At 39.2% G+C, this 27181-nt stretch overlaps 3 protein-coding genes across 10 annotated transcripts; all 3 read left to right on the forward strand.

The window, feature by feature from the left end:
* The first annotated feature begins 11 nt into the window (after window positions 1-11).
* Window positions 12-2507, forward strand: tex30 (testis expressed 30). 5 transcript variants are annotated; one of them, XM_063887410.1, is made up of 5 exons: window positions 12-147; window positions 1076-1312; window positions 1422-1473; window positions 1705-1919; window positions 2272-2507. In XM_063887410.1, exons 1-5 carry the CDS (start codon window positions 130-132, stop codon window positions 2431-2433), a joined length of 684 nt encoding a protein of 227 aa, XP_063743480.1. In that variant the 5' UTR covers window positions 12-129; the 3' UTR covers window positions 2434-2507. The 5 variants fall into 5 exon arrangements, with proteins under 5 accessions (XP_063743480.1, XP_063743482.1, XP_063743484.1 ...); XM_063887412.1 differs by lacking the exon at window positions 12-147 and adding an exon at window positions 158-256; XM_063887414.1 differs by lacking the exon at window positions 12-147 and adding an exon at window positions 163-181.
* Window positions 2507-9811, forward strand: nepro (nucleolus and neural progenitor protein). Of its 3 annotated transcripts, none has more exons than XM_063887408.1 (9): window positions 2507-3104; window positions 3318-3472; window positions 3675-3763; window positions 4043-4171; window positions 4551-4628; window positions 4785-5083; window positions 5445-5503; window positions 5630-5826; window positions 6217-9811. In XM_063887408.1, exons 1-9 carry the CDS (start codon window positions 3020-3022, stop codon window positions 6560-6562), a joined length of 1437 nt encoding a protein of 478 aa, XP_063743478.1. In that variant the 5' UTR covers window positions 2507-3019; the 3' UTR covers window positions 6563-9811. The 3 variants fall into 3 exon arrangements, with proteins under 3 accessions (XP_063743478.1, XP_063743477.1, XP_063743479.1); XM_063887407.1 differs by having other exon boundaries at window positions 2514-3104; window positions 5612-5826; XM_063887409.1 differs by having other exon boundaries at window positions 2515-3043; window positions 5612-5826.
* A 927-nt stretch (window positions 9812-10738) lies between these two features.
* On the forward strand, window positions 10739-26159 carry ralba (v-ral simian leukemia viral oncogene homolog Ba (ras related)). Of its 2 annotated transcripts, none has more exons than XM_063887448.1 (5): window positions 10739-10902; window positions 21156-21356; window positions 22657-22865; window positions 24231-24408; window positions 24528-26159. In XM_063887448.1, exons 2-5 carry the CDS (start codon window positions 21243-21245, stop codon window positions 24648-24650), a joined length of 624 nt encoding a protein of 207 aa, XP_063743518.1. In that variant the 5' UTR covers window positions 10739-10902; window positions 21156-21242; the 3' UTR covers window positions 24651-26159. The 2 variants fall into 2 exon arrangements, with proteins under 2 accessions (XP_063743518.1, XP_063743519.1); XM_063887449.1 differs by lacking the exon at window positions 10739-10902 and adding an exon at window positions 18867-18885.
* The last annotated feature ends 1022 nt before the right edge of the window (window positions 26160-27181 follow it).

Raw genomic sequence — 27181 nt, forward strand, 5'->3', positions numbered from 1 at the left:
GTGTAAATTCTAAAAAGGTGGTAGCGTCAATGCTCATAGCAGAGCTGTAATGACCCCTCCTAAGCAGTGGATGTCAGTCACACGCAGTGAGGTGGCCCTGTATGGATTTCAGAGAAGAAACATCTTGTAATGGATACATTTGAAGAGGTAAATATGTAACTATTAGCAACTGCAACTCTAAGTAAGTGCGTAGATACACAGCTAGCTAGCACCCGTAGCTCGGGGTAAACACTTAGCTGAACCGCTTTGTAAAAATGTAAGTGGACTAGTTTTAACGGTAGAGCTAGTAAATTTATAGTATAGTATTTCTCATACCAAGGATGGATGGGATTTAACTTCAATGGGTATGAAAATGGCTCTTGTCATCGTGGATGTTTAGCTAACCTTAGTCCAGATACCTGCTGGTGGTGCTGCAGAGACTTTCGTGTGCCCACTCACCAGACTCACTTTGAATAGTACGTTGTAGGTTCGTTGCTCTGGCTCCAGCGTCTGGAGTCAGACAACAGGGTTTTGTTAGGCACTATCTTTTTAATGACACAAAACCAATTTCATATTTTAAATACCTTTTCCCTACCCATTTTGGTGAAAAGAATGCCAACGTTTTTTGTATAAATATGTTTTTCTGTATTTTAACAGTAAGCGTTACCCCATTATTCCAAATCCTTACACCGTGTCGTCTTGAATTTTAGTGCTTCTATTTTACATGTTTTTCTGAGTTTTTACAAAGTTTGAATTTTCTCAATAGCTTTAATATCATGTGACCCATTGTCTCCAAATACTTACCAGATGTTATTACTTCTCACATACTATATGCCTACTGGATGTTAGGGCTTCTTCAACTTTTGAACTTTTAAAGTTTTAAGGGAAATTATTTCATTTATTTTGAATAGATTCAATATCATATGACCCAGTGACTCGAGATCAATGCACCATGTATAACTACACTGGACAAGAAGGGCATGCCTATCTTATTAGATTCTATAGAGATTCAGTTGTATTGTTTTTCATCCCCTTCCACAGATGTTTATACCTAGCTTGATGTGAATGGTTAAAGATGGTGTTCACTTACTTTCAGGAAACACTGAAGGTGCCATTTGGGACAAAGCACCTGGATGCTGCCTTGTGTTTCCCTGCCTCAGTAACAGATGTTCACACTGCTGTCATTCTCACACATGGGGCTGGTGGTGACATGAACTTCAAACATCTGGTTTCTCTGGCACATGCCTTTGCTTCAGATGGTTTCATTTGTCTCCGTTTCACATGCAAAGGTTTAAACCTCGGTTATAGAGTGAAGGCTTACCGTGCTGTGTTGGTAAGCATTTTTGATTAATTCAAGAAATTATGTTATCTGTACAACAGTTTTTATGTGCTATAACATTGATAAGATGCTCTACACACTAAACATATTTCTATTTCTCTAGGATTACCTGAAATCTCAACAGAAGTTTACCATAAAGCACATTTTTGTTGGAGGTGAGTGCAACAGTAGGCTAACTTTACACATGCAATAGAGACAGGTGTGCCAAGTTTTCTTTGTGCATGCACGTTGTATAATAATTATCCCTCTAAGTATTCATTATCCTTCTCATAAACATCCCCTGGTTAACATTGTGCATTGCAAAACAAAATAAAAGACTGGCACATGAAAAACAGCACTCATTGGGAATGATATCTTTTCTCAAAGTCTCTATGACCTGTCCACAGGCAGGTCGATGGGATGTCGTGCTGCTGCAGCTTTGGCTAGGCAGCTGAGTGATGAATCCGAGGATGCGATGCAGGGTGTCATCTGCCTGTCTTTTCCCCTGCACCCTCCGGGACAGACGCATGTCCATCAGCAACGGAGCGAAGATCTCAGAAGCCTCCCTGAACACATGTCTGTGCTGTGTGTGTCAGGCACTGAGGACAACATGTGTGACAGGGTGAGGCAGTTGGGTGTGCTCTTTATTGTGAAATGTCATACATACAATAGGATTTTCCTTTAGTGTTGACATATGTATGTGTTACCTATTTTTATTATAGTTCTTTTTTAGCTATGTCTCAGTAAGTTGTTTATGCTATCAGTTTGCCAATTTCAGTTAAATATTTCCTTCTTATACTCTAGCCTGTTTTGTTTCAAATGTGCGGTCAATTATTCTACTATTAATAACGGACAATATCCTACAATGTTGCATTGGTTGTATTTCATTTATTTCTTTGTCCCAGCCTGTGAATTTTTTGTTTGTTCGTGGTTTGTCATTTGTTTTTCTGATTTTGCTCTCTATTTTTACCCAGGTCCTTTTTGAAGGGATGGTTAAAGAAATGAAAGCTCAAGTGGAGGTTTTCTGGCTGAAAGGAGGCAGCCATGGCCTGACAGTTAAGGGAAGGCAGGAGGAGTCTGTGTTAGCGGAAGTGAATCTTCAAGTCATCACTTGGATGAATAAGCAGGCAGCATAATCAATTTATGTTATCAGATATTTCTGTTGTTTGTTATTTATTTTTCTACTAGTTTAATAAAGAATATATCACAATTACAGTGTTATATATATCATGCAACATAAAGCCCCTTTTCCCCAAAGCCAGGGTTGTTTTATTCAATATAATTAGACATTACAAATAAACTTCACTCTGTTCTTTAAAAGTAAAACAAAAAAATAACTTACAAATTGTAAGTTAATGCAAAACAAATCATTAAGGCAGCATAATGAAATAACTGTTACATAACAGCCATTACTTTACTCCTGATAGCATGAACCATTTGACCTTGTAGTAGGTAAGGTAAACTGCATATATTTTATTTGTGAACCACTGCTCTAGATTAACAGACAATACAATTTTAAAAAATCACTTTTTCAAGTAAAATGTCAAATCCTTGGCATCCAATCAGTTTGATAATTGGTTTGAGTGTAACATACTCATGTTTTTCAGAAATGAGTTCTTTATGAGTGGAACTTCAACGTCTGCGCTGCGCCTTTAAGAGGAGCTCTGACATTTTGTCGAATGTGATTGGTTGGCCGACTTCCGCAATTTTTTCCAGTTAAGCATGGCAGGAGAACCGTGGAACAGGGTAAACATTGCCTTTCCCGGTGCTGTTTCTAGTGTTCGTGTACATTTCAACTCAACTACAGGTACGATTTACTGGTCGGGTGCTAATTAGTTAAATTGGTTGACTTTGTAACGTGATGTCTGGGGCAAAACTCAGCCAACAATACTTATGTTTGCCGCTTGTAACCCACGTGTGAGGACGTAGATCCACCCCTGAGCAATTTTGATATTAGTTTGTTAGTTATTAGTTTATCATGATTGCTAATAAACTGTGATGTGGTGTTGCTGTCATGCAGATGCAAGTGTTAAAGCCCTGTTGGTGGAAAATGAGAAGGTGCTTAAGCTTCTTCGGAGTGAGATGCTTCAAACGGAGGTACGAGTTCTCTACGAGCTGCTGTACATCCTAAATAACAGCTACAGAGGCAACAAGACGTTCAAAGGCTTAAAACAGGTGAGGACTGTTGATAAATGGCCTCATCCGGCAACTACAGGATGTGTGCATGTTGATCTTTTTTTGATTTGGAGATGTAAACATGCCAGTCATTCAGGGTTCACTGTGTTAAACAGAAAAGTCAGAGACGTTAAACTAACCAACCCAAATAACTAACTGATGTATAATGTTTATGTTTCATCTGTTGTCCTATCTCTCACAGGTTGAACAATGCATAAACAGGCTGAAGAACATGAAGCTTGATGTTGCTCTACAGGACCTGACAGAGCTGTGTCCCAACAGAATTCAGAGGTAGATGGAAAGCTTTATTGGTTAAGTGTCCTGTGCTTTCTTTCCCTATTCTTTACAGACCAGCATCAAACATATCCGTTTAATGACACACTTTATATGAGAAAGCCAGGACAAATAAAAAGTAAACAGAAAGCACGTGAGCCTGATATTGCTCCAAATAGCCGATGCCGATCAATAATATCTAAAAGCTCGAATCACAACAGTGTTCCCTTTTGTTGGGAGACTGAAATTGTCTTTTGATTTAATGTAATAGATGTGTGTGTCCCATTTGTGTTTTAGAAGGCTGAGCGTCAACGCTGGTGAGTGTGAAGTCCCCAGTCAGCCCATGCTGGAGTGGCTCTGTCTTAAAGTGCTGGGAGCCGCAAAGCTGATGAGCTGCACGTTGAGTCGATGCAGTAGAACTTTCTCGTATCCTTTTTACAGGTGAAATCTAGACTAAAACCTCTTAAATTAAATGTATTCAACAAATCTGGTAAGATATAGATAACAACCCAAACGCATAATTGTCAAAATGCACGCGGGAGCTTAGTTCATGTATGTATGAACAATAAAATTGTACAATAATAAATCAAACCCATACTGTAAAGACTGAAAACATTTTGACAGATTCCCAGCTTTCTTGTGTAGATGTGTCCTTTTATGTTTTGTATTGTCTGTTTCTTTTGTAATTGTCTACTAAATGGGAATTTATAAAAATGGTCTTTAAAGGTTTTTTTTACAATGTAATCTTTTCGTAAATCTCAGCTTTCTTGAAGTAACGTTTGTCCTTAAGAGGTTGGTGCTTCAGACTAACAAAGCAGCAGATGAAATGGGAGGAGTTCATCATCTTGAATATGGTGATAACTAGCATGCTCAGTCGTCTCTGGTGAGTGCTCTTTCTCATTGTCACAGGGCAGCTATGCATGTTGGCAGCTACAGATTGCTGTAAGATTTATACCAAATTGTGCTTGAAATAGAAACTTTAGTGTTTGTTTAGAAATTGCTACCATTCATTTATGTCTTCCTGCCTTGCATTCATCAGGGTAATCTCCCGAGGGATCCTGGTCAGCCTAACCACTCTGTACAAGCAGCTCCTGGATCTCCTCAGACATATAGCCAATGCCCAGCCCATGCCCTACCTCACAGAATTCTCCCTGCCAGCTGATATGGTTCAGTTCCTGGGTCCTTCTGATGCCTTATTACTGACCAAAGAGCTAGCAAAGGCCACAGAAAGCAAGAAGAAGAAGGAGCAGCTGAAGAGAGAGACATCTTCTATTAAAGTCAAGAATAAGGGAGTGGCGTGGAAGGTTAAAGAAGATGTGGGTGTTACTGTTGAAAGAGGTGTGTAACATTTGAATTGTTCTATAAATGGAATGAAACTTTTAATGCAGAGCAGAAAGATGGCACTGCCCTAAAGGACACACTCTCTCATAATAGGGGTTGACATCCGTTCTGAAACTTTAGATTTTGAAAGCATCTGTCTGTTGTTGTGTATTGTTGTTTTCTAGCGACCAATAGTTTACAAAATAGTCATTCATTGTTACTTTAATTTATTTATATATATATATATATACATTTTTTTTTTAAAAACCCATCAATAAAATAATCATTAGATAATTTCATAATGAAGAAATAATTGGGCTGCATTTTTTCACCAACTCACTTACCATTTAGAGTTAATAATTTATTTTCTTTTTTTTAGCCATAGGTCTGGATGCTGGCATGAAGCCTTTTCTCAAGGTGTTCAGGGACTTTTCCAAGGTATGTACCCAAAACCAGATTAAATATTGATTTTAATTTTACCAGAGTATGTTATTGCTAAGTGTTATCTCGTCCAGTCTAATAACTTCATCATTTGTGTTACCCAAGAACAAATCCTTCCCACAGAAAACACACCAGGCCGACCAGAAACAAAAGTTCAAGAAACAAGTGAGAGGGGCTGCTACTTTCACAGACATGGCGTCTCATCTAGAAGAAATGATCCCATGGTGTGAATCCAAGAAGATGGAAAAGGAAAAGCGTCTATTAAACTTCCTGCATCTAAAGTGCCAAAGATTGAAATGCCTAGAGGCAGCCGGTTACAAGTAAGAGCCACACTGCAGTATACACACTCATGGGCTGCCTTATTAGCCATGCGTAAAGGCTAATGCAATTCAAAATTAAATCTCTAAATCAGACTACATCATTGAGGTCAAATATTTTGTATTTGACTATGTTATATTGAAGCATGTTTTCTAAAGTGAGAACTCCTTTAAATAAAATAGTCATGTACAAATTGAACACGATCACCTCTGTGACATTGACAGATAAAACCTTATGGCATAATAAAACATTACTTTTTAGTATTGGATTGCATTAGACTGTAGAGTTGTACCTATTAAAGCCACTGTGTGGAGTTGTTGAGGTAAAACACCATACTTTAGTATTGTGTGATACTAAATATTCATTATTCTATCATTTCTCCTCATCTCCAGGGTCCAGAGGAGGTTGCGGACTTTCAGACAGGAAGCTTGCTGGGCTTTATCTCCACAAGGGTCAGTGCCTAGAAGCTGTCGATCTTGTGCTGCAACGCGGAGACACAACCGCCTGAGAACCCGTTTTCAGTCTCTCAGGAGTCAGTTTAAGTCTTCCACATTGAAAACTGATGTGAAGAAGACACAGCTTAAAAGACAAAGGAAGAGGACGGAGTCATCACTGACAGGACTGTTAGTGGACGACCCAAAAAACAGGAGTATTTGCGATTCGTCCCCCACATTACAGACCAGCGGCTGTGACGGTGAGGATGACATCGATGACATATTTGCCTCTGTAGGTTTGTGACACTTTGGAAACAGACATATCCAAGAAAAAAAAGACAATTGAGCTGACATTAGTGAACACATGCTTCTGTTTTTAAAAGAAAGATGATTTCAAGTGTAATGAAGACTGATGGTTGTATGAAAGGTGCTCCACTGCAGCAGTTAATTTAAAAGCAACTAAAAGGTATAAAAATGTTATTTTGTAATTGTATCTTGGTTAGAACAGAAGGGGCAAACAGGAAACCGACCTTTTTAATAAAGTGTTTTATGATAGAAAGCTTCACTTTTCAATTTGACTATTAGCCATATTACCATTATATATTTTACTTGAGAAACTTTCATACTTCAGTGCAGGAAAATGAAAAGAATTTGGCACAGGTGCTACTATTTTCAAATGAAAACAAAAATATTCATGGAACACTATTTCTATTTTCACGATACAAAGACTGTCTGGACTATATTGATTACCATTCTATTGTCACGTTTGTACATTAAAAATCAACTACAACTCAAGTATTGCGTACAGCACTCTAATCAAACTGTTCCAGAGAGTTTTCAGAAACAAAAAGTCTGACCTGAATCGTTTTTTAAACCATTCATTGATGTTTCAATTGACTTAGGATTTGCTTAAAGAAAAACGAATGAACTTTGAGTGTTCCTGCACGCTGAAGCCATATTGTTATGGCACTAAACCCCAAGTGTGGCTTAATACCTCTTAGACATTCAATGCTCTACTGGTTACATCACACTCTCGGTAGAATACCATAATTACAGCTATCAAGTGCACATCTTGTTCCACCCTCTGAAGGCAGCTCTACAGTTTAATAGCATACCATGTCTTATGCACAATGCAGTCAATTTAATGAACCAAGAAATACTGCAAGTGTATTTTAATCTGTAAAAGCCATAAATGTTACACATCCCATATTTTAAGGGCTTTTTAAGGGTATTTCTGGCTCCACCTGGTGGAGTTGTTAAATTCTATCAGTGATTGGTTCCAGACTATTGATTGCTGTCAGAGAATATGGAATAAATCTTTCAACTTTGATTGTAATGTCCTTGAAATTACCAGCATGAAATTGCAGTGCTGTCAATCTTCTAGAAGTAAATGTGTGCCTGCAGAGACTGTGGGAGTAAACAGAGAACACACTGGCAGTGCTATGTATGTAGGCACAGTGGCTCCAGCTGTATGCCTTTGAAGTCATGTATAAAAGCTGTGCAGGTGTGTCTTCTTTCACGTAGAAGCCATGCAGGTGTCTGGCAGTCAGTTTGTACCCAGAAGTGCAGGCTGTGCACCAACCCCTTTGTTTTTTTCCTACCCACCATCTTATCATCCTCTGCCAAAGAAGAGACACAGTACTTCCATCTGCACAAATACAACGGTGCAGCTTTCTTCCCCCACACTGAGCACTGGCTGAGTTGAGTTATGGTCTCACGCATCAGCCTGCATATCATTCTGCAGATTCCTGATTCCTGTGCTTTCTGGGTTTCATCTAAACCAGTTACTCAAGCTCAATGTTTGCACTCTTTGGCAATGAGGGGGAAAAAGCAGAGGAAAATCCTTGTGTGTCTTCATTCTGTATGCACAGGCACATAGGTGGCCAGACCTTTTTCTTGCTGTGAGGGGCTCTGTCAAATGCAAATTGAGTATTCATATTTTTACACTTCATAGGAGGTACAATTGGAAAGGCACAAACAGGGACAAGCAATTCTAACTTTAGTCATTTTACCTCACATGCAATGTGCACACTTCTCTGTGTGTGTGCTATATTGAACCACCAGCATTTTGTAGATAATTTCACCAACAACAATTAAAAAGAACATATTCTAATATATTGCAAAATATTTTCTATTGTTAAAAACTAAAAGTACATTAAATCTAAAATAAATGTGGAAAAGATGTATGCCTTGAAAAGAAGGTTGTGGATTTCTTTCAATACAGGTTTACATTTCAGAAATACCAAATAAACTGCATAGCCTTTATAAGCACTGAATTTACAGCAATTAAGAGATCTTCAGTTTTGCATTCTACATACTTTCACCACTATTCCTATACAGTGTGGGTATGTTTATCACTGAACAGAATGTTAGCTATTTAGTGGTAATTGTGTTAACTTTTACTGACTTTACTTTAGCCACTTGTAAACTGATAAGATGCTTATCGAGAGGATGTTATCATCAGGTAACAGAAAAGTGTTGACATGGAGCTGTAAATAAAGTCAACATACTTCCTAAAACTAATCAGCTGGACACGAAATGAAATACACTATTGATAGGCCAACTTCTGCAATAGATCCACTTGTTTTTTGTCTTTTATTCAGCTGTACACCTGCATCATTATCAGTCTTGGGCACCTTGTCTGTATGCTTGAGTGGGTAAACCATAGACCGAGAGAAAACCTGTCAGCAAGGAGGTATTTAATGGCATATCGTTTTGATAGATGAATCCAAATGGTTCGGTTCAGTGCTGGTATTGAGCATAGTTTTGTTGGAAATTGGAGGTTCTCCAGGGATTCTGCGAAGGCAGCAGTTATGGCCCGCAGGCATAATATGACCTGAAACAGGAGAGAGAATATGAAGGTCTGCTCTCCCGATATGCTGTTCTTCCAACTCATTTACCTCTCACCTTAGCAGCGGGGAAATAGAGCAGATTACACATATGGCATGGAACTAAAGGATTCTCAATATCTATACTCAGTGTAGAAAATCAATCACATCATTACCTCCTCAGAGACTAAATACAAAAGCCTCGTGCATCAAGCTGTAGAAGTGCTATTCATTACTCAGCCTGGTCTCCAGCATCTCCATGATGGGAAAACAAGTATAGACAACAACCTAGGTCGAAGTCCTCATTAAGGCCTGAGGGGGACACTGAATAACAGTGCAGCCTATTTTATATCTTGTTAAGTGAATGCCCTTCATCTATGGGGGCCCTTAAGCCAAGTGCTGTTAATAGATGTTTATGTTTAAAAATGGGTGATTTAGTATCTTGTGTACATGAAGCATACTTATCCTCAGATTTCCTTATGAAGTGAAGTCTAATGGATGTTGTGCCTCCTTTTTTTTGTGTATTCACACTCGCTGGGAATATAACATGAATAATGGATTAACACGTTGAATCATCAAGAGTGTTGTTTCTGCACATTTTAAGTGTCCAAGAAAGTTTGTGAACCTCTAGAGCATAACGTGCCCCTTCATCATTTTGAAACATCTGTGCTCTTATTCCCCTGATGCAATGAACTTGGAAAGAAAATAAAGAGTGCACACTTTTATATTCTCTTTCATTTATTAGGCCAATGTCTACAAACATGTGTGTTAGGAGAGCATAGTGACTACCTTTTAATCAACTCTATACATATACCTAAAAAAAAAGCCCCTGTTGTACCATTACCATTCATCCATTTACTTTCTATATTCACTAATTCTCATTCAGGGCCGTAGGGGCACAATGCTATAAAAAAGAGTACTGCCTGTGGTGTTACTTATTGTAGACGACATGAGTTTTAATAAGCTCCATTTATTTTATATAGGCTATATATCTTTATAGGACTTCCTCAAATAAAAGTGTATTTGGCTCAGTGGTTTTATTAACAAAAAGACTAAGCAAAACTTAGATGTAATGTCAAAAATAATGTCAGGGTTGGAAGCGAAAAGAAATATAATGTGTTTTTGATTACAATTTCTGCCATCATCCTCCAATCTTTTAAAACGTCAATGTTTGCAATATTTTCGACTGTAATTTCTGAGAATCAAATAGTCAATATGCTTAAAGACCAATCAGTTAATAGGCTACAACAATAACAATTAGTAGATGTATTGATGATATAAATTGTTGTAGCCCCGCATTATGTTTAAAATCGAGCTACTGTACATTTTGCATTCCAAAATTTCATTGCTTCATGACTACCTGAAACTTAGTACAACTAATGGTTTAATAACCCTTGTATTATGTCATTGATAATAATTGGAGTTTTGAAAAATGTTTAAACCTGAAACTTAATAATTGTTAGAAAATTCGGAAATTCATTAATTTGATGTAAGGAGAAACAAATTCAAAATGCGCCATACAGATGCGCATCTAATTGTTTCTGGACATTTATAATTATCTTTATTTATTTTTAGCAAAAGATAGTTGTGGCATTGAACGGGTCAACCGTGACGAGCGTAGTATTATGTAAATGAAATAAAAAAATAAACGGCGAAAGGCCATGATGACGCAACATCCTGTCATCTGTACTTTTTACATCCGGAAGGTGGGGCTTTTGTTGCAGGAACGGTTTGCTTTTGGAGAACCAATGCCCCGAAATGCTCTATTAATGCCAAGATAGCGTCAACCGAGGGCAGAAATATAAATCCTGCTTTGGTAAGTCTTCAGAAAATTATTCATGTTGTTGAACAACTGGGTGCTTCTTAAAACGGCCGTTAGTGAGTAACAAAGTACCACACCTGTTTTAAGGAAGGACGAGCGACCAGTGACCGCCTAACATAAGATGATATTAAATAAACTCCTAATTCCTGTAGAGTTTAACTAACTAGTTTCAATGTCCGATTTTGTGTCGTAGTTTGCGTGTCATGTACGCCTGTATGTGAAATGGGTTCGTAATAACACTCATATTAGACGCCATGTAAATAAACGGTGGTAAGTTATATTAAGGTTAGCTAGCGATACCCCTCACTGGTGTTTAGCCTTTTCTGATGTGGACACATTTTGCTTTAATGTGTGGGTACTTTGTGAATTGTTTCCCCATTATTTAAGGAATAATACAAGCAAATGTGTTCTGATGCGTTTTCGTTCATTTACGATGTGGCCGTGCTGCTTTTGCGATAAATGTAGCCGTATTACCAAAGTCCATGTTTGTGTTGATGGTGTCAGACACTAGCGTTAGTTTATAAAGCTATTGTAACTCAACAGTTATGCTACTGTTAACTTAGCAAACCTGTTAAACAGATGTAACGAGTCATTGGTGAAGTTACTGAAGCTCATAGCGTATTGTTAATTTGATTTTATAATGCATATTTCCGCCTACATTTAAGTGTAGAAAAGTTTCCCCCCCTCGGAAGATGACACACCCAGGCTGGCTCATGGTTCCTCCAGTTAACCTCGTTATAAACTTAACTGTCAGCAAAAACAGTGTGACAGAGTATTTTTCCACTACACCATCAGGAAAGTATATAGGGTGTTATGCAGGTGTTCACACGAATTATTCCTCTACAATAGGATACATATATTATGTTCCTGCGAACTTATTGATACGCAGTTAAAAGTACATCTTCTAAACACTGCCCTGCTTTAAGGGCCATGTACTCCTCTAAAGGCAACTACGAAACTTGGTCACTTCTGTGGAAATAAAAAAGATGAAAATAATACAGTTTTTGAGTAGAGGCAACTAGGGCTGTTTGCAATCAGAGGGTGATTTAGGCTATACTAGCCTATATGAGTGCTGGATAACCAACTATACTTAGCGTTGTGTTTACTGATGCTAAATTTGGGTGTAACGTTTTCAGCTCTTATCAGCCTTTTTTGTTTGCAGACAGCTTGAGGAGATTTAGGATAGTGTTGGCAAAACAATACACACTTATTCCTTCTGTATACTAATACTCCCTTTTGGTCCCAGGAAAAAGGACAAATCTATATGGGGTCAGATCAGTCTCATAATACACAAATGCACACAGAAGGATTCACACTTGACTTTTAGGATCCACACAAATGGTTTTCAATGCACACACAAATGTGTTCCGTCTCATATACATGTAAATAAAATCCAAATACAGAAGAAAGTTTTACAGATGTATTTTTGACCCACACTTATTTGTTTTTGGTTTCAAACCGCTGAACATACACAAACCGCTTTCTGTGCATGGATCGCTGTGCATTCGTGTGTGGGTTTTTTGAGACTCCCCTGACGGTCACCCGATTCTGACTTTTAATGTTTTCTATCTATAGCCAATCAGATGTGTCCTCCATTCTAAGCCAGTCACATGAGCGCGCCCCCACAAGGGTGTTATTTCTTGCATTCATGAAGTAGTGCTTCATATACGCATTTTGCGCTGTCCGGAGCTGACAGGTCAACTTCAATATGGCCTCTAACACAAGTGTAAGTGATAAGTGTCTCTACGTGAATGATTAAATGTATTAAGGTATGAATTCTTGTAATGTGTTACTGTTACCATGGAAGTAATATAGGTGGCAAGTTAGCTATAATGCTAATAGACTATACCTTGGACCTTACCTGGTTAATCCTATTTAATGTCAGCTCTAAATGTTCAATTCCACTCCATCATTAAACACAATGGAATATATTTTGAATAGTAATTCGAGCAGGAGACTTTGGATTCATTCTTGCAAAGCTGTCCCTAAAAAAGAAAACGAGAGAATGAAAGAAGTTAAAGACATTTATGGCTAATGTTAGCTATTTAAGGTAATACTCCTAGATAGTCTATTAGCATTATGTAGCCAACTTGCCAACAAACGCTAGCATTACATGCCACCCATATTACTTCCATGCTAACAGTAACACATCACTAACGTGTCAAGAATTCATACCTAAAACATATTTAATCATTCACGCAGAGACACTTATCACTTAGCCCACACTTGTGCTAGACGCTATGTTGACCTGTCAGCTCCGGACAGCGCACAATGCGTATATGTAGCGCTACGTCATGAACGCAAGAAATCATACCCTCGTGGGGGCGTGCTCATGTGATTGGGGTAGAATGGAGGAGACATCTGATTGGCTATAGATAGAAAACATTACAAGTAAGAATCGGGTGACCGTCAGGGGAGTCTCAAAAAACCCACACAGAAAGCGGTTTGTGTATGTTCAGCGGTTTGAAACGGAAACAAATATGTGTGGATCAAAAGTACATATGTAAAACTTTTCTTCTGTATTTGGATTTTATTTACATGTATATGAAACGGAACACATTAGTGGGTGCATTGAAAAACATTTGTGCGGATCCTGAAATACAAGTGTGAATCCTTCTGTGTGCATTTGTGTATTATGAGACTGATCTGACCCCATAAATCTAAATCATCATCCAGATTCATCTGTCTCTAGGGTGATTTAGGCCTAGTTTTAAAATTAAGAATATAATTAAAATAGGCTGTCTCAATACATATTCTCATTATTCTCTTTTTTTTTTTTACAGAATATATACAGGATTTGTTGAGACATGCATTAGGGATGTGCTCTACCCCAGATTTGACCAGTTATTTATTCAATATGTGCAGTGAGAGAATAATCGATCACTCATTCAACTTTGTTGGCTTTATGAGTCCTAATACGTTTCCCCCTTAGGCAATTTTATTCATAACTAAAGTGGGTTTGTTATTGAAAGATTTCAAAGAAACATTAGCCTTGTTTCATGAGGCCCAGTTGGGAGGATATTGACGTATGCCTCCTGTTAATATTTGTTTTAGAAATATGATGTTAAATGGAATAATTCCCCAGTTATAGACACTTAAGATCCATTATTGTGGCAAATGTATATTATATTGAACGATATTCCTGTAATATCGCCCAATTTAGGAAATGGGCAACAACTTGTTTAACAGAAAAAATATATATAAGACAAAAAGACTCAATAACCTATTTAAATGATTGAACCAGTATCTCCTCTGTTGTTCATGGTGTGTCTTTGTTGAATAGGCTATCTAATGTGTAATGACTAGGGAAGCTGCAGTGTGGCCTCCTGATGACACATAACAAACAACTCTAAATTCAACTGGACAACATTTCTCTGAAACTTTACTCTGCAGAACGTACAAACCCACGACCAGACCCGAAATTAATAACAGTGAAAACACAATATGCAGCAGGTCAAAATTCTTTGGGGATAATTACTGTTTGAGTAAGTGACTGATAATTATTGTGAACTGGTAAAAAGCCCTCATCAGTGAAGAAAGCTTTTGCAAGTGAGACCTCCCATAATTCCAAGCCTAAAATGTCCCCTTGTGTGTCCCCAGGTTTAGTTGTTGGAAGGGTTAAACCCAAGTCAGCCAGTCAGCAAGTGTCACTGAATATTATATCACAGGTGACACATCCCTCATAAACATCTCATGGGCAAAATGCTGATTCCAGCACAATCGGAGCATGCTCATGGAAATAAATTCTGGATCTGTTTTGCAGTCTAGTCTGAATCCGATGGTTTTGTATGAAACTATTGATGGCTGAATTGTTTTTTTATGACCACATTGTCTACGTTTTTAGTGCGTTTCCCACTTAAACATACATTACTTTGTTTAGAAATGGGCAGAAACAATGGGCCATCATAGGAAGTAAAAACCTTCCAGTAAAATGTGAACATATTAAATAGGGCAGAGCCTTGATTGACATTGAGCAGTATTGTAGCCACAACACAGCCAAATTGTAATTCTGGCAAAGATAGAATTTTGCATAGTTGTAGGCCCATTGCACGCAAATGAAATCAGAAGTGGAGAACGGTCTAGTGACTGAGGCAAAGCATTCCTCTTCTTTCTCTGTCAAGACCGTCCGGTGTTTATCCCTGGAGCTTTCAAAATACACTTCAATGTTTTTCTTAATGCTAATCCCTCCGGTTTCCTTCCTGTTACTGCAACTTCTCAAAATATGACAAGCGTTCATTTTAGACCTTACCTGTTTGGCTCATGTCAAAGGGCTCCATCTGCTTTTCTGATCTGCTCCTTTTCATTTACTGATGGGGTTCCTGAATGACCTGTGTTCTTGGTGTGTCATAGAACAGCCAGAAACCCATCTGTTAATGAAGTGCAGTGTTCGGGCAGAAAGACTTGGACAGTGAGCGTTTATGTGCAGTGGATGGTGATGTAGATAAGTGCATTACAAGCCATCATTAATACTCCGTCAGCAGCTAGGAAGGGAGGTTTAGATAGTTTGCGTGAATGTCAGCTATTACTCAAACCATGCCTGGGGAGTTCAAATAATGTTCATCACTGAATATACAGGATTCTGTTATTAACTAATTATGCCAAGAACAATCCTATATTGCAAATAAATATATATAACGGCTAATCTTTACTTCATTATCATAATATTTCCCATCCCTAATTTAAAGCAAACCTTGCTACAAAGGTACAGAGGAGAACTACTGGTTTTCCCTCTTGTATACTTCAGTAATACATGACTCATAAAACAGGAATATTGAAATCCAATTGTCTTGGGTCTGGGACAGTTTGTCAACAATGTGCTTTTGCTGGGAATGACCGACTCCTTTCCAGGAAAACAATACTATTGTTGTGGTTTTAAAAAATAAAAAAAAATTTCAAGGGAATTAGATACTTAATTGGTACAGTTATTTTCTTCCCCTAAGCAAGCCAATATGACATGCATACAGTGGATGTGTAATGTGTTTTTAGGGACCAATTATGACAAGCAGTAGATCCTGTTTTCTACAGAGAGAGGAACAACTCACAAAGATATTTGTTTGCAGAACACAATGATAATTCCACTTTTGGATGAATGAATTCTCCTTAACCCACTGCTGGCATCCAGAGGCCTGTTAGCTTAAGTTAGCATGTGGCAGAGGCTTACTTTAGCCTATGGTTCGCTCTTTAAAAAAACTGCATAACAGCTACAACTAACATGACCTCCCAAAGATACCACAGAAGCTGTGCTTAGTTTGGATAGTTTGAGGCCAAACATATGTTGTGTGTCCATGTTGAAACATGTTTTAGCATCATTTAACCAAGCCAATTCTGTATTATTGCGTGCCCATTCGTCTTTAAGTTGACAAAAGAGAGAGGATTACTGTCAAGGCTGTTTAAAATGGTACAGAAAGCTTTAAGAACCGAGGTTTACATGCACCAAAGGCCCCATGACCACTTGAAAGCCGTGAGTGAGAGGCCTAGTGTCGGGGGGTGTTTAGATGGATGTTTCAGTGGTGCCGTCATTGTTTACAACTCCCTCCAATTGTAACCATGATAGCACCGCCGGCCCGTAACATGATGCAGGTGGTTTGTAACCAAACCTATTGTTTCCTGTCAGGCAAATGAGAACATATATAGCATGTTGGAGCTACTTGTGGACTCTTGGGACATGCTCAACAAGAACGAATACATTTGATAGTGAATGTTTTTTCTACCCTGAACCAATCCAATGGAATGCATAAGTAATGGGAGTGAGTGTTTGGATAGGATCACCAGGGCCGGCTGCAGGGGGGTTAGAGAGGATATCTGGTATGTGTTATGGGGCAGACTTGAAGAAGCTTTTGCATCACAATTCTATAATGTATGTATTGGCTGTCTATATGCAGTATCACAGCATGGTGATGTGTTTTTGGTCTGACAGTAGAATGGGATCAGTGGAGAGCTTTTCTCTCTGCGCAGAGCGATGTATTTGAAAAGTGGCTCACTCCGTGTTGCTGAAGTAAGAAGGATTGTAGCACATAGAGGATTTAGTTCCCTGCTGCCCGGTTCTGTCAAAGGCCCCTCTGTGCACTCCGCTGGGGTTGTTAGTATGCACCATAGGCCAAATCACTTCCTGATTAGCAGTCATCGGCTGTATCTCTGCTAGTTTACACACACAGTATCTGCGATGCCTCCACACTCATTTGCTATTAAATCATCGGTTGCTCTGTGAAACAAACATGAGGATCTTGAATCCCGATGGCCGTGTACCACAGAACACCTATTCTTGCGCAATCCTCATGACAGAGTGACAGAGGTGACTCATCTAGATTATATTGTTTTTCTCCACAGTGAGCAGTAATTATGACTAGTCTGATAGGTAGCTGTCCAGTTTGGCAGCCCGGTGTGTTAGGGAGGGAGTTGTCAATTGCTGGCAGTAGAACTATCAAGGGTGGCTCTGTTTTAGATGTCGCCTAACAACAATACATGGTGTACAAGAGAAATAGAGGCAAAGGTGTTTTCGTCGAAGAATTTCACAATATTTTTAAATGTAATTTCATCATATGCCCGTCGACTGACATTTATCATTAACTAATATTCACATGGCATAAGTGCAGTGTTTCAATGCGATCACACACACCTTAGGACACGATAGACTGTTCCGGATGACTCAGAGAAACATCTGAACTGAGCTAATATCATTATCAGATTCTTGGAAGTTGTTGAGTCGTTATTTGGCCAGAAAAAGACCCTGCTTTCCCCAACAGAAAGGGAGAGGAAATCCCCTCACCCCTGTGACCTCAGGAATGCCGGAAAGGGAGTTTTTAAGGTCTCAGCAACGATGGCTGTAACAATCTTCCCATTCAGTGAAAGAATAAAACAATATGGGTGAATGTTATTTTTTTAGGTATTCTAACTTTTTTCTTGGCAGCTTCCACTTGCGTTCTTTGGCTCCACCTGCTTGCTGTGATTCTGTATTTGTGTGAGTCCTGGCAAAACCCCCGGAGCCTCCATGCCAGTGTGTTAGAATGAGCAGCAAGCGAATACTGCCCCATTCACCAAAGGGAATCCTAATGAGTTCCTGTAGCCCACACTGCACCGGGGTCATCTATATTTCAGGATCTCAACAACCACAGTGGTCTGTACCCCTCCTCCATAACCTTACACCCCTTTTCAAAAAGCAAAAAAAAGCACCAGGCAAACTGCTCTTCAATATCTAGGTCAGGCCTAAGCATGGATTCCTCCCTTGCCCTAACACTGCGTGCAACGTGGTGAATCGCACTTGATGGACATTTGGTTGGACCCCTGCCCTAAGGTTGTAACTTCCTTTGGGAAAAGTTGCACTAGCACTTTCTGGAGCTAAGCATGTGCATCGGCACTTTCAGTTTATTGACTGTGATTGCTTTATTTATAGCTTTGGGCTTTATGTGTGTGCATGCGCAGAAAGAAGTGGGTTACACTTGAATAATTTAGATAGTGACCCCTATGCATAAGTGCTGAGTTTAGGTGTGTGTCTGTATGTGTGTGTAGATATCCTTCATATAAGCCCTTTCACTGGCCTGGCTACTGATAACAATGACAGGAAGAGCACAGGTCATACTTCCTGGTTGGGGGGGGGGGGGGGGGGGTAGTGGAACCATGGTACCATATCCTCAGTGTAGGCTAATTTAAAGCAAACCAATTGGTCCACTTAGAAAATGCAAGTACATGTTGCAGAAAAATTTGATTATCTAGGTTTATAATATGCAATGTTTCAAAAAAAATCTTGGTACCGCTTTACAATAAGACCAATATTTTGTAATTAATTGATACATTAGGTTGTGAGTGCAAGATACAAACAGGGCAGCTGTGACCGGTTGCTTGCCAGATAGTGAGCCCACATTTATATGTACTGCTAAGCCTTATATGGCTACTTAGCTTACAGATGCAAAGAACCGTCAAGATGGATGGGGGGACAATCCACTCAGTGAACCAATGATGCTGGCTGATGAAGAAGACAAAGTAAGCTAGGTAGCCAATATAAGGCTTAGCCATCTTGCCAAATATTGAGCCTTTGCTGATGCATGAAACTATGTTAGAACTGGTTTGTAAATGGTTCTTAATGATTAATAAAGTGTTTTCAACTTAATTAATAACCTAATTATAAACCCTTTGTGAATTCTTTATAATGGTAGTGTAAGGTGGTACTGAAATCATACACCATTGTTTCTGGTTTCACAAGCGTATGCGGTGTTGTGACATTATATCTACTTTTACCCTGAACACCCTACTGCGAAAACATGAAAACCACTTTTTTTCCTGCTGTCAGCAGGAATGTTTTTTCCGCTCTGCCTTGTCTGGTTACCTCTCAGTGCACACTCATCCTGCTCAAGTGTAATGTTTACTGTTGGGGAGGAGCACATTGGGAATAATGTTCTGAATTAGATCAGCGCTTCCATTAGTGCGACATGGAGAGAGGAGGGAAGCTGTTTGTCTTCCTACAGATAGAGATCAAATGAAATAGGGCAAAGAAGGTAAACTCTGCAAAAGAGAGGAGCTTGGTTCCCGAGACTCGACGGCGACATTATTGAGTCGCCTGAGAGACAGACTTTCAGGATACCAAATCAAAGTGTCTTTCTCAACTATTGCCTTATTGCTTCTTGGCACAAGATTGTTTTCTATTTAAATAATGTGACATCTGTTAACCTATCACCATAGTCTCAACTGTGTGTTTGACAGAGCTTTATGTTGGTAGTGAGATGTTGTAAATGATAGTTGACTGAGCAGAGTTGCTAAAGGTGGAGCATAGCACAACATCGAGTCCTGACAGCTTAAACTCTTAGCTCAGGATTTGCTTAAGGGTTATCTAATCAAAGCTGAAGTCGTTTGTGTTATTCAGACAGAAGGCCGTCTTAATTGCCTCAGCAGGCTTGACCCACAGGAAGTGCTGGGAGTCGTCATAGGAATACAGGATGTTGGCTTCGATACTGAAGTATTGAATTCCACTTTTGACCCTTTTTGGCACTTGTCTGTTACAGTAAAAGGCAAAATGCCAGACCTGGTTCCAGAGGGATTTGACAGTCGTTAAAAAAAGCCCATAAATGTCTGTTTTAATGCATCACAATCAAACTAGGGATGCTCAGTATTGAGGTTATTGCCATTATCCAATCATTATTCATGTTAATGTGTGCTGACACAGCTATAAATACTTTACATTTCTTTGAAAAGAGGTAAGAGTTCTAACTCTAGCAAGTGGAGTTAATTTATCATATAGACATGTGATCCTGAGACAAATCAATCAAAAATAGCTTGTACCATTTCACAATAAGACTGCCATTATAAAGGGTTTATGAATAGTTTGTAATTAATTTATTAATTAGGTTGTGAACAGTTTATAAATCATTAATAAACTTTAATAAGACAAGAGATACACAGGGCAACTGTGACCGGTTGCCCTCAACATCACGATGGATGGGGAGAGAATCGACTCAGTGAACGACAGATACCCAGGATGCTGGCTGATGAAGAAGACGAAGGAAGCTAGGTAGCCAATATAAGGCTTAGTCATCTTGACAAATAGTGAGCCTGTGTTTATGTATGAAAACTATGTTAGAACTGGTTTATAAATGTTTTTTAACGATTAATAAAGTGTTTACAACCTAATTATAAACCCTTTATGAATCCCTTATAAGGGTAGTCTTATTGTAAAGTGGTACCAAATAGCCTTTGTAGTTTTGAATCCCGCTAATATTGCTGATTGACAACAAGTTTTGACATTTGGCTTATTGTGAAATATCTGAAAGCTATGTGGCAAAAAAATACACAAATAAACTGCACTGTTGTAAGTTGTCTGACAGATATGAAAGTCAGGGTGATAGCAATTATGAGCTCCTGCCTCTGAGGGCAGGGCTCATATCGTGCAGATAGATACCAAACGACTGCTCCCTGCCTTTTAACGAGGGGAGCACGATGCCCCGCTTTAATGCGCTGCTAAATGCCGCCTCTCAGTGGAGAATGATAGCTTCATTACTTCTGATTGGCTGCAACGACCTTTTGATGGCGAACTTTATAAAGTTCTAGGATTCATGAGTACGCAATTTGGCACTTTAATGTGAAGGGTGAGGGGGGGGGGGTGAGGATTAAAGATGTGTTGGAGCAAAGCCTTGGCACAGCGACTTACTGTCCTAGTGAAAGCTGTAAAGTAACAACTGTCGCACGTCCACGCACGGCTCTCACTGATTGGAGGCTTTTTGCTGTGTGTAATGACATGTTTCCACTTGTGTCCTCCACAGCTCGGGTCATTGTCTGTGTGCAGAGGAAGTGTATGAGTGGGTGTGTGTGCGCATGTGTGTGAAAGAGACACAAAGAAGAAACCAGTGATGGCCACCGGTAAAGGTAAAAACCAGAGCTCTCTGGCGCTGCACAAGGTGATCATGGTGGGGAGCGGAGGCGTGGGGAAGTCGGCCCTCACCCTGCAGTTCATGTATGATGAGGTGAGTCAACACAGCCCAGCCTAACACTGCGATATAGTAGATGGAGAAGTTTGGGTTTAACAGTAGGGACACGCACCTCTTTATCTAACTGGTTAACTTTTTTAAAGACCTAATTTCTTCATCTCTTTTTTGCTAAACATGTGTATTGTATCAGCACTTCTCTAAAACGTTCAAAATGAAAATGATTCTTAATATTCGTATATTTATATAGCACTTGAAGGAGGGTGGACAAACAAGGACAAGCAAAACAAAACCAAACAATAATGATAATGAAACTTGACTTTTTACCTTTGGAAACCTTTATTTTGAAACAATTGCTTTCAATAGGTTGGCTTTCAGGCAACTATCTGTTACATGAAAGTAAGAACTTGATTATAGGACACTAAAGTGGCCCCTACAATAGAGGTGCAAAACCCCATCTAAAAGCACACTTTGCTGGGCTTCACTGCTAGCTACCACATGTTGTTTACTGTTACAGCAACACTAACTTTAGGGCAGAGGCGCTCATGATGTCGCTCTGCTACCAAACAGCCTATCTGCTACATGTTTCACTATTCTGTTGCAGGCATTGGTTTAGACCAGGCGTGACAAAACTACGGCTCGGGGCCCTCCGCTAATTCTAAAAGTATAATTAAACATAGCCCAGAGCTGAAACATGTGTTTCTTTTATATTTTACTTCTTAAATGTTATTCCCCAACTTTTCAAATAAATTCACTCAATTAAAACAAATCTAAATCTAACAACTCACTACCATAACAAGCTGGAAATAGACCCTTCATATTTCTGTGTGGCCCTCCAAGAAACATGTACATTTTTCTTCATTATATGCTATTTTTCTTTTTTAAATATCAAATATTTATTATGATTTAATTCTTAAATGTTCTACCTTTCTAAGAGCGTGGAGAAAACAGAGACACAGTCATGACTGTTTTCTACACTATGGCAGCTTTGTCCACCTTTTAAAGACCTTGGCCATCGTGTCTAAATGGGTAGATATGAATAATGCAATTCTACTCATTTTTGCGTCTTCTCAGACAGACGACTTCTCTTGGACATTTCCATTTGTTTTGGATTGCTGGACCTGTAGCACTTTTCTGAAATTACCCTCGGCCCCTACGCTAACACTAACAGTGAATGGTGGAAAATATTTGGTTAACCCGACCTCTGGTTTCCATTTCAAGTATTCCAGCTGTCTGCTAATGCACATTATATATCAATATAAATATAATATAATATAATTAACGTTTATTTTAATGCTAAATGCGTGTGAATACAACTTGTATCATATTTTATCCCCAGTTTGTCGAGGACTACGAGCCAACCAAGGCAGACAGCTACAGGAAGAAGGTGGTCCTGGATGGGGAGGAGGTCCAGATTGATATTCTGGACACAGCCGGCCAGGAGGACTACGCTGCCATCAGGGACAACTATTTCCGCAGCGGGGAGGGCTTCCTGCTGGTCTTCTCCATCACAGAGCAGGAGTCCTTCAGTGCCACGGTCGAGTTCAGGTAGCGTATCCTGCCTTGGTGTGTTGGACCAAAACCATTGAAATAGCGCTCTTTGGGAGTTTAGACAGCAATTCAGGGTGACATACATGCGTCCACGTACAGCTGCAGCAATAGCGCATACCTTATGTACTCTTCAGCTGAGAGGATTGCACGCTATCCAGAAGTCTGTGTTGGCTTTCTAATCTAATAATAAACTAATATGTAAGATAATAAACAGATGGAAAGCAAAGCAAATCCCTTTTCCCACCAAAAATGTGTCCTACACTGAAAGGCTGCATCCCGGTAAGAGTGCTACACTACAGTTTTTAACGTAGGTTTAAATATGTTTTATCAGATGGCTCTTATAGAAGGCTGCCATGTTTTACCCCTGCTCCAATACTTCTCGTGTAGCACTTCTCAGCCAGTACAAGTGGTCCCTTGCTGATATGATCTATATCTTTGTTTGATTACACTGTTGTTGTAGATTATTTTTCAGTAGGCAGGGACACCAAACAAGCTTTTAATTTCCTTGTCCCGAGAACTGTCTCAGGAGTATCTGTCTGTGCTATATGCTAATTAATGCAAATCCAGGTTCAGGTGCTCTGCGTTTAGAAAACGTATCCTGCATCACAAATTTGCTTTGATGCTTTTCTATAGCTATATGATATTTGTCGCTGTCAGTGTGGATCCGTGCTGGCAGCTTCTCTCTTAATATACAGATTTCGGTCAACAGCACTGTAGAATCATGTACCCCTGAAGTATCTTGTTGAACTTTAATGTGACTTTTCATTGCATCTTTCTGGGTATCATTATTAAACATGTTTAATCCTGTAAATAAGCAAATGGTTTAAGCTCTTCATCAGATCACACCTGAAAGCAATGGGTTAAACAACAAAGATATCTTCCCTAAACTGATCTTGCTAACATGGTTCAGTTCTTCAGGATATCTGTAAAACCCCTTATTTAATGAATGCTAGTTTGTATCACCATTAAAAGACACCCACTTATTTACACAAGCAAGAATAATATCTATCTCAAAATTTGATTGATTAGACATATTCCACATATATCCGAGGGGGCTTTCGATGTGTACAGCAACTGTGCTGCAACCCTCGCAGCGCACAGGGGAAAAACTCCCAGAAAAAACCCACAATTGATGGGAAAATGGAATAAAATGTTGGGATGAGAAACAGAGGAGAGATCCCAGGATGCGAAGACAAACTAATTAATTGTGCTTCAGTGCATACAGCTCGGGATCAAGACAAATTAGGAAATGAGAGGTGCAAAGGTTACATAAAAGTCCCCTGACAGCTCAAGCCTATAGTAGTAGAACTAGGGGTAATATATGAAGCCACGCTGACCTTTAAATCTGTGCCCTGCCGGCAGGGAGCAGATCTTGCGGGTGAAGGCGGAGGAGGACAAGATCCCTCTTCTTGTGGTGGGGAACAAGTCCGACCTGGAGGAGCGAAGGCAGGTATCAGTGGACGAGGCCAGGGGGAAGGCCGAGGAGTGGGGCGTCCAGTACGTCGAGACATCAGCCAAAACCAGAGCCAACGTCGACAAGGTCTGTCACACTGCATCACTATGAATCCATGTGGGATATTCATTGTATCAGAACTGTATTGAATAAACATATTATGAATTTCTTTAATTTAATTCAGTTGATTTCTTTTTCCTCCCCAGGTGTTCTTTGACCTGATGCGTGAAGTACGAGGCAAGAAAATGTCGGAAAACAAAGACAAAAACGGCAAAGGAAAGAACAAGAAGAACAAGAAGAGCTTCAAGGAGAGATGCTGTTTACTCTGATCTCCTCACGGACCTGAACTACCCACAATGCACCTGTTCAGTTGGGAAACTAAGCAGAGCGTCCTTGCCATTGTCAATGAAATAAAATTTGATCTTTTTTAATAGCTGGTTTTAGTTAAGTGATTAGTACAATCTCAACATTTTTAATTAATGGTATCTGAGTCGCTATTTCATTGAGAGATAACCACTGTTGTGACTCAGACCGCAGAGCTCGATAGGCTCGGAGAAAGCCAACGACCAAACTGCCACTGACACTAACTCTGCTGCTCGAGACATTCTCCACTGTTAAACTCAGCGATTATACTGCCTTTGACTTTGGCTCAGTGTACACCACAGTTGTTGAGTCTTTGTGACGTAAACAGTGCTCTTAATTGCTTTACCTGACCCTAACATTTAGCTGAATATTTCTTAGTCTGTTAGTATAGACCCCTTGAATCTATGTCCATCGATTAACAAAACAACTCTAATGCTGCTGTCTGTCTTATGTTTGCTCCTTTATGATGACACTTAATGTGTATTGAACATGTTGGCCTCATTCATTTATCTGTCCAGATATTAACAACTTCAGAGCATGTTTGGAATAGCTTTTGAAACTGGAAGCTTCAAATGTTTTCATTGTTTAGCCCTCAAGGCTGCTCTTTTCCTTCCTTTTTTTTGTAGTTCATCCAAGAATCACTTATTTTCTGACTGGGAGAATTTGGAAAATCAAAGGAATTATTGCCAAACAGGTTTTTTTATTTTATTCCACTGTTACCAGGCTTCAGATGTTCAGGCTAAAATCTTTGGTGACTGTAAATCACAAGAAAAAAACAAAAAATTGTGGTGAGGTAAATTATCACTTTGGGCTCACTGAGCTTCATGTAGATATTTTAACATTTGTAAAAAAAAAAAAATGTTGAGGCTGTGAAAATAAGGTTGTAATGCAGCTACTGGTATGTTTTTGTTGTCCATTAATCGGGCCTCCCCCCCCCTTCTCACAGTGCAGATTATTCCCTGTTTTACACACGGCTGTATTCTAAACTGTGAGACAGGTGCTGACAATCCAGGAGGCCTTCATGCTTCTGGTCTACGATGGCATTATAATCATCAAAGTTTCATTTCTCTTAAGATTTATTCTTTTAATTCGTTGGTCTTTTTAAAAACATGCACTACATTGCCAATACCTAAGAAGTGAACTTCATGCTGAACGGAGTCACGCTGGAGAATTCTTAAACAGTTGGTTCCAACAAAATCACAAAAAAATCAAACTATGTTTGTGGTGGATGTACAGTATGTATGTTAATTAACTGAGTGTGCATTAACCAGAATCCTACATCATTTCTGTTTCTGTGTGAGAGAATTTTAACTGTTGTTTAATCAAGTGCTAAAGTGAACAAGATGTTCCTACCACTGCCTAAACCATTCTTTGTAACATGGCCTCCCTTTCTCTTTGACTTCCTACTGCTGTGAGTATGCTTTTATCTCCCTGCAGCGAGAGTGTTTCCGAATAAATGCTTTTTTTCTTTGTAAGTACTGGACATTATTTGAATTAATATCAGAACAAAAGCACAAGATGATTAGACAGTATATTTGATCTACAGATGTTCTAAACAGCCCCCTCCCCTGGCTGGTGGTGGTAATGAAACTGCTCTTACTACTCACTGTATTGAATGTGTACAGTAACTTTGGCATGAGCCACTAGAGTGAAAAGTTACGGCTGTCTTCTGTTGTTCCCTTTGGGCCATTCTGTGCCCCAGTTTAGTGAAAAAAACAGTTGTTGCTCACTTTGCATTGATCGTTCTTCTGCCATCTACAAAAGAGTTGCCAACGGCCTGCTTTTTCTTCAATCTGACAGATATACTACCACTGTTTTTATTAACCTTTCAGGCTTATCTTACATGGCAGGATGAGGGTAACGTCACCCTTAAAAGGAACAAGTCATGGGCTTTTAATGCCGGGGGCCTGTGTTAGTGAAACATGACAACAGGGTTAACTATGTACACACCATATATCACTTGGTAAATATTGTTCCTGTGAAAGATTGTAGGAAATGTCCTTCCTTTGTTTCTTTAAAAGGGAGGGAAAACTGCAGAACTTTAGTATGATTACACTTAACATTGAGAGAGCCAAGCCTCTGACACGGTATGCTGATGCACAGGGCCAGACACATTTACTTAAAAAAAGAATGCAATATATTACTGAATTATCCCTATAGGATCTTGCTTGTCTGCTTTTTCTCAAGTGAGTTATGGTGACCCTATTCTGCTTTGTTTTGAAACCTCCCGTAGGGACTGATGATTTGCTGTGATATTTTTATTTGGCATACAAATATTCTGTTAAGAAATTATTTTTTTCCCACTACTATTTGGCATTAAGTCCCCATTGGTGTCAACAACCATCTCTAATCCCTTCAAATTAATCGCCTTGATGGCAATTTGTTGGCACATCAACATTTTAACATGGATACGCTGTTGCTTCTCTGGTGTCTCTGTGATAATTGTATATTTATGAGTTGATCACACACGCTGACACCAGGTGAAATCTAAATTGAA

The sequence above is a fragment of the Eleginops maclovinus genome, chromosome 7 (genome assembly GCF_036324505.1).
Source record: "Eleginops maclovinus isolate JMC-PN-2008 ecotype Puerto Natales chromosome 7, JC_Emac_rtc_rv5, whole genome shotgun sequence".
NCBI lineage: Eukaryota > Metazoa > Chordata > Actinopteri > Perciformes > Eleginopidae > Eleginops > Eleginops maclovinus.

What these genes read in the sequence shown, in the direction of transcription:
- ralba (XM_063887448.1), top strand. Translation starts at nt 21,243, where the DNA reads ATGGCCACCGGTAAAGGTAAAAACCAGAGCTCTCTGGCGCTGCACAAG. An exon ending in TGCAGTTCATGTATGATGAG is followed by an intron (nt 21,357 to 22,656) that starts GTGAGTCAACAC and finishes TTTTATCCCCAG; the next exon opens with TTTGTCGAGGACTACGAGCC. An exon ending in CCAGAGCCAACGTCGACAAG is followed by an intron (nt 24,409 to 24,527) that starts GTCTGTCACACT and finishes TTTCCTCCCCAG; the next exon opens with GTGTTCTTTGACCTGATGCG.
- tex30 (XM_063887410.1), top strand. An exon ending in AAAGCACATTTTTGTTGGAG is followed by an intron (nt 1,474 to 1,704) that starts GTGAGTGCAACA and finishes ACCTGTCCACAG; the next exon opens with GCAGGTCGATGGGATGTCGT. An exon ending in AGGACAACATGTGTGACAGG is followed by an intron (nt 1,920 to 2,271) that starts GTGAGGCAGTTG and finishes ATTTTTACCCAG; the next exon opens with GTCCTTTTTGAAGGGATGGT.
- nepro (XM_063887407.1), top strand. Translation starts at nt 3,020, where the DNA reads ATGGCAGGAGAACCGTGGAACAGGGTAAACATTGCCTTTCCCGGTGCT. An exon ending in CGATGCAGTAGAACTTTCTC is followed by an intron (nt 4,172 to 4,550) that starts GTATCCTTTTTA and finishes TTGGTGCTTCAG; the next exon opens with ACTAACAAAGCAGCAGATGA. An exon ending in CTAGAGGCAGCCGGTTACAA is followed by an intron (nt 5,827 to 6,216) that starts GTAAGAGCCACA and finishes CCTCATCTCCAG; the next exon opens with GGTCCAGAGGAGGTTGCGGA.